The following is a 10,000-nucleotide window of genomic DNA, read 5'->3' on the forward strand; positions in this document are numbered from 1 at the left end:
GTACATTTTATTAGACAGATACAGTGAAGACAGACAGGAAAGTAAGGAGAAGAAGGGAGAGAGGGCATGTCAGCAGGGCATTAGAGCGCTGCATTTTGTAGAGCTGTCCAGCCATTTCTAATTACAATGTTCACCAGTGGTCTGACCTGCAGGTGAATGTGTCCAGGCTGTCCTCCATACTCGTCCTCGTGGCAATGCCTTCAAACGCACCGAAACTCAACCTCAGACTCTCAGAAAACAGAATGAAATGTTTTTACTCACATCAAAACCTGAGGAACACTGAGGAACACTGCCCGCCAGCGTTAGATCCCTTCGCTGTGTCACCTTTTTGCTACTGTAGCTGACGTCTGTTAATAGCCATGTCTGCCTCCAATCTCTTCAGCTTCAACTGAAACTCTCTCTCTCTCTCCTTCAACTGAAACTCTCTCTCTCTCTCCTTCAACTGACTCCACACCTTCACAAAGACGTCTCACTGGTGTGCTGCACGTGTGTGTGTGTGTGTGTGTGTGTGTGTGTGTGTATGTGTGTGTGTGTGTGTGTGATGGGGGGGCAAAGATAGTCATAATAATTCATATTAGGCAAAGTTTATAGGTTAGGGTTGTTAGGGGCCAATACCATACTATTGGACTTCATGCTATCTTCGTATTACAGAAGCTGGACTCCATTGACATTACATTGGCGACCTCCTGAACTTTAGGCTCACTTTTGGGACACTTCCTATCTAGCCAGGGGAACAGAAAAAGACACACACCATCAGTGGGATGCCAGCTTTCAGCCAAAAGAGATTTCAAGTCTCTAGCCCAATGTATCACCAAACAGCACTCAATTTAGTCACTCACTACCCCTCCCCACTCAGCCGTTTAACATTGGCGACCTCCTGAACTTTAGGCTCACTTTTGGGACTTCGAAAAAACTCACTGCGTGTGTCCAAGGCATCAGGCCACTTCACCGTGCCAATTTTCAGGCACCTGGGTGGCTCCGGGGCCGAGTTTTGCATTTTTCATTTGCCAACAAACGACCTACCTAGACTGTACGCAGTTTCACAGACAGTATTGCTTTAGGATGAAAAACAGAAATCGGTGCCAGAAAGTCCCAGTCACCCAAAAATCGGCACCGTGAAGCGGCATAGGGGTCCGGTCGCGTGCCCCGAGTTTCGAGGCGCTAGCTCAAACGGTCGCTCCGTGGCGCCCCCTTTAATTACGGATTTCGCACTTACTTCAAAGCTCCCCGTTTGGGCCACGAATGGATCAAGATCAAGATCAAGCCGAAACGTTGGGTAAACACTTGTCTCACCAAGATGTTCGACATATGTGAAAACCAGACCTCTAGCTCATCTGTAGGGGGTCATTGTGCGTGATTCCATGGGTCGTTCTGAAAAAAAACAATTTCTCACACATACAGTCAATTTGTACTTTCAAATGGCTCCATTCATATGAATTATATTTTCCCTATATAATTGGTTAGGGTGGTTAGGGCTCAGTACCATACTATTGGACTCCATGTCATGTTCATATAACAGAAGCTGCCTCAAAGCAAAGTTAGCCTTTTCCATCGATTGCTGTAGCGCCCCGCTTTAGCCAACCAATGTAACATTTGTTGCGTGGCCTTTTGGCATGACCTTCTACCATCCTGCAAAGTTTCGTAAAGTTTTGAGTCTCTTAAGAAACTTTTTTTTTTTTGGTCAACTGTCCCTTTAAGAAAGGCCTTTTTCACAGCCCTGTCAGACAAAGTGTGTATCTGACATGATTTGAAGATATGTGCACTTACTTCAAAGCTCCCCGTTTGGGCCACGAATGGCCGATCAAGCCGAAACGTTGGGTAAACACTTGTCTCACCAAGATGTTCGACATATGTGAAAACCAGACCTCTAGCTCACTCAGGAGGGGAGTTATGAATTCTGGCCACAGGGGACGCCGCAACCGAGTCGGGGCTCGGATATGTGTTCGGCGGGCCCGAGCCGATTCGGGAAATATTAGAACGGCGTCTGTGGCTCGTACGGTTGCGACGCAGCGGTACTTTGACCTGAAGTGCCTAACCCTAGGCCGAGAAGCCTGAATTTGAGTTATTTTTAAATGCTTTTCGGTCAGCGCGGCCGTTCCGAGCCGCAGAGACGCACCGTTTTCGACGAGTTTGGTAAATGTTGGGTAAACACTTGTCTCACCAAGATGTTCGACATATGTGAAAACCAGACCTCTAGCTCACTCAGGAGGGGAGTTATGAATTCTGGCCACAGGGGGCGCCGCAACCGAGTCGGGGCTCGGATATGTGTTCGGCGGGCCCAAGCCGATTCGGGAAATATTAGAACGGCGTCTGTGGCTCGTACGGTTGCGACGCAGCGGTAGTTTGACCTGAAGTGCCTAACCCTGGTACAATACCTAACCATAACCCTTCAGGAGAATAACACCTGTAGAGGTCCTGGATGCCATTATTGATCTAAAAATTACCAGTGGTCCTGGTTTAGATGGAATTGAAAGCAAATGTCTTAATGTATCATCCCACATTTTAATGTACCCTTTGTGATCTCTTTAATTTGTCGCTACTTATGAAATACCTGACATGTGGAAATGCTCATGTATCACTCCTTTACACAAAGGAGGTGATGTACTTGAACTTAACAATTATAGACCAATTTCAATTATCTGCTCTATTGCTAAAATATTCAAAAAATGTATATATAACCAACTGTCTGATTTTCTTAACAAGTATAAGATCTTATCACCTTTTCAATCTGGCTTTCGATCAAATCACTCCACTTCTACTGCTTTATTAAAACTTACAAATGATATTTTTACTGCATCTAATCGTAATAAACTAACAGGTGCAATTTGATTTGACCAAGGCTTTTGATCTAGTTGACCACTACCTTCTTTTAGATAAACCTCATTCTGTTGGTCTGTCACGTAACGCTCTACTGTGGTTCAATTCTTATCTTCACAATAGAAAACAATGTGTTGTCATACAAGGAAGCCAATCTGAGATGTTAATACAACAACGAGGTGTGCCTCAAGGCTCAACTCTTGGTCCACTTCTTTTTTCCATTTTTATTAATGACATCCCCTCAATCTGTTCTGAATGTTGTGTTCATCTTTATGCAGACAACACAGTATTATATACATCTAAAACTAATTTATTACAGATTCAATCAGCTTTGCAATTTGATTTCAATATCCTACAACACACAAATGATCACTCAACAAAACTAAATCTCACACTATGATTTTTGGTACTCGCAAAAGCATTAAATCAAAATCTGATGCTTCAGCATGTGTCATTTCCTGTCTTGATGGTATGCCTGCAGAAAGTTGAACACACCAAATACCTGGGACAATGGCTTGAGTCAGAACTTTCAGTTAAATGTCATATCACTCACACTGTTAAGAAAATGAAGCTTGCTATTGGAATTCTTTACCAATCCAGAAACTGCTTTTCATTTACTGTTAGAAAGAAACTTGCGTCTCAACACATCTTACCAATATTAGACTATGCTGATGTTGTATATATGGTTACCTCCAAGACTAATCTTCATCCTTTGAATGTAGCTTATAATAGACTGCAGATTTGTTCTTTGCTGTCCTTTCTTAACTCATCATTGTACAATGTATGAACGTCTCAACTGGCCCTCTCCCACCATAAGAAGACAGAGGCTGCAGTTAATTTTCAAATGTATACATTACAAGTACCTTCTCTATTTAAAGCAGTTGATGGTTCCCTTCTCTTCTCCTTATCAATTGAGACATTCTGTTCATCTCTTTTTTTTTTTGTTCCTGCTTATTTCTAAATCTATGGCTAAGAACGCCTTTATGTTTAAAGCTCCATCTGCTTGGAATAATCTTCCTGCAAATATTTGATCTTTATAATCTTTCCACCTGTTTAAAATAGCACTGTCCGCTTATTATAAGCTCAATTGTACATGTCCATTATAATATCACCTCTTATAAAGATACACGTATGAAGATATAACTTATACTATCACTGTCATCATTAATATTCTTCTATTGCTTATCAGTGAAAGATCCATCTGTATGCTCTTTATGTTTTGTTCTAATGATTTTGTTTGTTTGTTATGTTTTGTTATTTTGCTTGTCATGTTTTGTGTGGTTCAGTTGTCCTGTTGTTACTTTAGTTTTAGTTGATTTTTCGCTTGTTTTTTGTTAAATGTGTTGTCTAATTGTTATTTTATTGTTGTCATATAGGACCCCCTCGAAAACGAGATATAATATTTCAAGGGGTATTCCTAATAAAGCAATTTCCTCAACCCTGACCCCTGACCCTAACCCAGACCCTATCCCTAACCCTGGTACTAACCCTAACCCTGGTCCTAACCCTAACCCTGGTCCTAACCCTGGTCCTAACCCTAACCCTGGTCCTAACCCTGGTCTAACCCTGGTCCTAACCCTAACCCTGGTCCTAACCCTAACCCTGGTCCTAACCCTGGTCCTAACCCTAACCCTGGTTCTAACCCTGGTCCTAACCCTGGTCCTCAGCCTGGTCTAACCCTGGTCCTAACCCTGGTCCTAACCCTGGTCTAACCCTGGTCTAGCCCTGTAGATACTCTGTCATGTAGGAACAATGGTGTATCTGTATGAACCTTATACACAATGTGGTTTATTCTCTATCATAGCCTATTTGGCATGTTTTATGACGATACACCTTATTGTGATGTATGATATTGTGATGTATGATATTGTGATGTATGATATTGTGATGTATGATATTGTGATGATGGTATGATATTGTGATGAATGAATGAATGGATGAATGGACTTTATTGTCATTGCTACAGTACAGGTACCAAACAACGAAATTTAGGAGGGGTGGCTCCCCTGGTGTTAGGAAAGGGGAAAAAAAACACTTTTTAAAAAATCACAAGAAGGGAAGGAGCTGGTTTACATAAATAAAGGCTATGTACACTATCCACTGTACTATACTGGGGTAGTGGTGGTCTAGTGGATAGTGAGTTGGACTTGGGATCGGAAGGTTGTGAGTTCAAATCCCGCCTGAAGCCACACCACTACTAGTGTGCCCTTGGGTAAGGCACTTAGCCCTCAGTTACTCCAGGGGGAATGTCCCTGTAATTCGTAATTGTAAGTCGCTTTGGATAAAAGCGTCTGCTAAATGGCAAAATTATAAAATTATAAATTATACTGTACAGATAGACGACTAGGGTTGTCATATTGCACAATAGTATTATTTCACATTTGTTTAAAGTGTCACAGTTTGCAGGCTTGAAATGTACATGTTTGTGCCTCAGCACTACACCTGATTTTTTCAGGCCAGCAGCTGCCATCAATCCGTCCAGACTGTCCAGGGCCCAGAACTTAGGTCTTTGCTGTGTTCAGGGCCTGGACGGCCCTGTGGTAGAAGCTGTTCTTCAGTCTGTTTGTCCTTGCGGCCAGGGTCCTGAACCGCCTTTTCGAGGGCAGCCTGGTAAAGTGTACGTACCCAGGGTGGGTCGGGTCCCTGGTGATCTTGGAGGCCTTCCTGAGACAGCGTGTGTTGTACAGCTCTTCCAGAGAGGGGAGGGGGGCGCCGGTGATCTTCTGTGCTGTTCTCACTCTCTGTAGCGCATTTCTCTCCGCTGTTGTGCAGCTGGAGAACCAGTTGCAGATGCCGTAGGTGAGGATGCTCTCCACTGCGCCGCGGTAGAAGGTCACCAGTATCTCCTGCTTGCTGTGTTCCTTCCTGAGGACTCTCAGGGTGTTTCGCCGCTGTTGTGCCCTCTTGATGGTGTCTTTTGTGTTGTCCTTCCAGGTCACGATGTATGTTATTGTGATGTATGATATTGTGATGGTATGATATTGTGATGATGGCATGATATTGTGATGTATGTTATTGTGATGTATGTTATTGTGATGTATGTTATTGTGATGTATGATATTGTGATGTATGATATTGTGATGGTATGATATTGTGATGATGGCATGATATTGTGATGTATGATATTGTGATGTATGTTATTGTGATGGTATGATATTGTGATGTATGTTATTGTGATGGTATGATATTGTGATGTATGATATTGTGATGTATGATATTGTGATGGTATGATATTGTGATGGTATAATTATTAATGAATATGACAGTTGTGGTGATGGTATGATGATGCTTGTTTTTCCCATGATGCCCAGGGGCTGGCCAAGTACCGGGGCGTGACTGCGGTGATCAACGAGTCCGTGTTCGACCCGGCCCAGCTAACGGAGGAGCGCATGCTCTACTTCTGGCTGTCTGACGACGTCTTTAACCCCCTGCTGACCGCAGCGCACCACGACGGACGCTTCCATCTCAACATCTCTGGCCAGGAGCTCACTGTACGTATCTATTATCTACTAGTCATGTCTGGCCCTGATGTCACTGTACGTATCTCTACTATCTACTGGTCATGTCTGGCCCTCAGCTCACTGTACATATCTACTATCTACTAGTCATGTCTGGCCCTGATGTCACTGTACGTATCTCTACTATCTACTGGTAAGCAGGCGTGGGACTTGCGCACCGTTTTATAAAGCAGAATGTTGATGCGCGGAAATGTTCTTGCTTTGCGTACATACGCAGGCTGTTTACGCCAGTTCTACGCAAAGCTTTATAAATGAAGCCCTAGGGGTCAGAGTTGTGTTTCTATGGTAACCACCGGGTCTCCTAGTTGTGTTTCTATGGTAACCGCCTGGTCGTTTCTATGGTAACAGGAGGTGTTGCAGAGCAACGTGTCGGCCGTGCCAGAGGTGCTGCAGCAGGTAGGAACCAGACAATCACTGTGTTTGACCCTCAGTCCTCCTCTGGGGGAGGCCGCCTCTGACCTGTACCTGTGTGTGTGTGTGTGTGTGTGTGTGTGTGTGTGTGTGTGTCTGTCTGTCTGTCTGTCTGTGTGTGTGTGTGTGTGTGTGTGTGTGTGAGTGTGTGTGTGTGTGTGTATACATGTGTGTGTGCGTGTGTGCATGTGTGCGTGTGTGTGTGAGTGTACATGTGTGTGTACATGTGTGTGTGTGTGTGTGTACATGTGTATGTCTGTGTGTGTGTGTACATGTGTCCGTCTGTCTGTGTGTGTACATGTGTCCGTCTGTGTGTGTGTGTACATGCGTGTGTGTGTGTGCGTGTACGTGTGTGTGTGTGTGTATACATGTGTGTGTCTGTGTGTGTCTGTGTGTGTGTGTGTGTGTGTGTGTGTGTGTCTGTCTGTCTGTCTGTCTGTCTGTCTGTGTGTGTGTGCGTGTACATGTGTGCGTGTCTGTGTGTGCGTGTATGTATGTGTGTGTGTGTGTGTGTGTTCAGTGTCTCCAGGGCCAGGCTCCAAGCCTGGGGGTGTGGAGCGTGTCGGTGCCCAGCCTCAGCACCTCTCCCTTGGGCACGCGGGTCCAGGCGAGGGCCGCCCTGGAGCTCTCCTGTCCTCCACACTACCCACTGTACTTTGAGACGGTCAGACTACCCAACAATCACCTACAGTAGCCTGTGTGTGTGTGTGTGTGTGTGTGTGTGAGTTTGAGTGTGTGTGTGTGTTGGTGTGGGTGTGTTCGAAATGGCATACTAGCATACTGCATACTCAATGAGTATTGCATACTGCCTACTAAATTCATAATAAGTATGCCAATACCAGTCGACCGTTTACACCGGCAGCAGGGATTTTAAATCCTCCATTTTAAACCTCCATTGGCTAAAAGCTGTAAAAAGGCAACATGTAATTTTATAAAGTTTTAATATGATTTCAGGTGAGAAAGTTACAATGTATATTCCCAAAATGTGGCCTAAACGATGTTTATTGCGAGCTTTCGGTCTCCAGGCTCTCGGACCATGTAAACAACAGCTGTATGATGAGTTTGTATGACGCAGTTTGACGAGACTGAAGAGACGTCAGCAATGCCTTTTGGTGAAGATGAGTAGGAATAGCATGGATCGAACGCATACTCAGAGATTCTGGATAATCTAGTATCCATACTAGATTTCTCGCATACTCAAATTTCACATACGCTATACCTAATATGAATAGTATGCTAGTATGCCATTCCGAACACAACCAATGTGTGTGCCTGCGTGCGTGTATGTTACAGCTCAGCAGCTGACTGGGGTGTGTGTGTGTGTGTGTGTGTGTGTCTAGGATATCGAGGTAGTGATGACAGCTTCCTATGCCGACAAGAAACTGATCCTAAACGCCACAACATCTGAGTGAGTTCACTATTTACACACACACACACACACACACACACACACACACACACACACACAGTAATGGTGGTGTGTTTCCTGTGCAGGGTCTCCATAAGGAAGACAGACGAGCTGCAGGTGAGAAGGAGACCACATGACTGCACTCTCTTCTACTCTCCTCTCTCCTCCTCTCCTCTCTCCTCCCTCTCTCCCTCCCTCTTTCCTCCTCTCTCCTCTCCTCTCCTCTCTCCTCATCCCTCTCTCCTCTCTTCCCTCTCCTCTCCTCTCCTCTCCTCTTCCCTCTCTCCTCTCCTCCTCTCTCTCTACCTCCCTCTCTCCTCTCCTCTCCTCTCCTCCCCGTCTCCTCTCTCTCCTCTCCTCTCCTATCCTCCTCCCTCTCCTCCTCTCCTACTCCTCTCCACTCCTCTCCTCTCTCCTCCTCCCTCTCCTCCCTCTCTCCCTCCGTCTCTCCTCCTCCCTCTCTCCCTCCCTCTCTCCTCCTTCTCTTACTCCCTCTCTCACTCCCTCTCTCCCTCCCTCTTCTCCTCCCTCCTCTCCTCTCTCCTCCTCCCTCTCTCCCTCCCTCTCTCCTCTCTCCTCCTCCCTCCTCTCCTCTCTCCTCCTCCCTCTCTCCCTCCCTCCTCTCCTCTCCTCCCCTCCCTCTCTCCTCTCCTCCCTTCCCCCTCTCCTCTCCTCCCCCTCTCCTCTCCCTCTCCTACAGTGATACACTGATGTTATTCTCTGTTGTCCTCTGTTGCCCTCAGCTGGATGAAGGTGATATTGCATACTTCAGAGAAGCAGTGGAGAGCATCGGCATCCCAAAGGTGATATCAGGTGAGTTTACCTGTGTGTGTGTGTGTGTGTGTGTGTGTGTGTGTGTGTGTGTGTGTGTGTGTGGGTGGGTGGGCTGGTGGGTGTGTGGAAGAGGGTGTGTGTGTGTGTGCAGTGGCAAGTGAACCCTTTGGAATGACCTGCATTTATGTATAAATGTGTCTTAAAATATGGTCTGATCTTCATCTAAGTTACAATAATAAACACACACAATCTGTTTCAACTAATAGCACATACATGACTGTAATGTTGACTTGACTGTAATCATTGTATAGGTTGGAAAAGGTATGTGAACCCCTAGGCAGGAGTTAGCAAACCTGGAGTCCAATCAATGAAACGAGATTGGAGGTGTGGGTTAGAGATACCTTGACTTGTAAAAACCACTCAAACATTTTGAGTTTGCTATTCACAAGAAGCATCTGCTGGTGTGAGCCATGCCTCGCAAAAAATATCTCAGAAGACCTACGATCAAGCATTGTTGATTTGCATGAAGCTGGAAATAGTTAATCTCAAAGAGTTTAGATATTCATCAGTCCACAGTTAGACACATGATCTATAAATGGAGACGATTTAGTACTGTGGCTACTCTCCCTAGAAGTGGGCGCCCAGCCAAGACGACACCAAGGGCAGAAGAACGCTAAAGCTAAAGGCTTGAAGGAATAATTGGAACTGGTTAACATCTCTACTGGTTAACATCTCTACTGGTTAACCATTCTGTTCATCAGTCTACTGGTTAACACTAGAACAGCCTTTGAGTAAAAATGTTTTATATCTTTGCACTCGATCAAATTTCAGGACCCTCTTTTCATGACGTTTTCCTATGTGTGTTCTACCACCCAGTATCCTTACATTTTCAAATGTTACATTTTCAGCTAGTATAAAGCTATTTTGCAGTTTTTCTGTGTAGGAGCCAGGCTAATTTACATGCCGGTCAACTAGTGGTCATTGTGTGTAAGTAGCAGCTTACACACAAAGGCAGCTCTTATAGTAGGTAAAATAGGGACGGCTGTTCTAGTGTTAATCTCTGTTCATCAGT

At 44.9% G+C, this 10,000-nt stretch overlaps 1 protein-coding gene across 5 annotated transcripts in view; it reads left to right on the forward strand.

Annotated features, from left to right (window-relative positions):
- Positions 1–10,000, forward strand: part of cetp (cholesteryl ester transfer protein, plasma) — a 36,504-nt gene that overhangs the window by 24,281 nt on the left and 2,223 nt on the right. For all 5 annotated transcript variants that reach the window (XM_080539450.1, XM_080539449.1, XM_080539451.1 and 2 more), the window contains exons 10-15: positions 6,129–6,308; positions 6,684–6,731; positions 7,267–7,410; positions 8,087–8,154; positions 8,241–8,271; positions 8,898–8,967. In XM_080539450.1, the coding sequence (XP_080395576.1) occupies positions 6,129–6,308; positions 6,684–6,731; positions 7,267–7,410; positions 8,087–8,154; positions 8,241–8,271; positions 8,898–8,967 (541 nt within the window). The remainder of the gene's footprint in view (positions 1–6,128; positions 6,309–6,683; positions 6,732–7,266; positions 7,411–8,086; positions 8,155–8,240; positions 8,272–8,897; positions 8,968–10,000) is intronic.

Source organism: Nansenia antarctica, assembly GCF_963989245.1.
Source record: "Nansenia antarctica genome assembly, chromosome: 9".
Lineage (NCBI taxonomy): Eukaryota > Metazoa > Chordata > Actinopteri > Argentiniformes > Microstomatidae > Nansenia > Nansenia antarctica.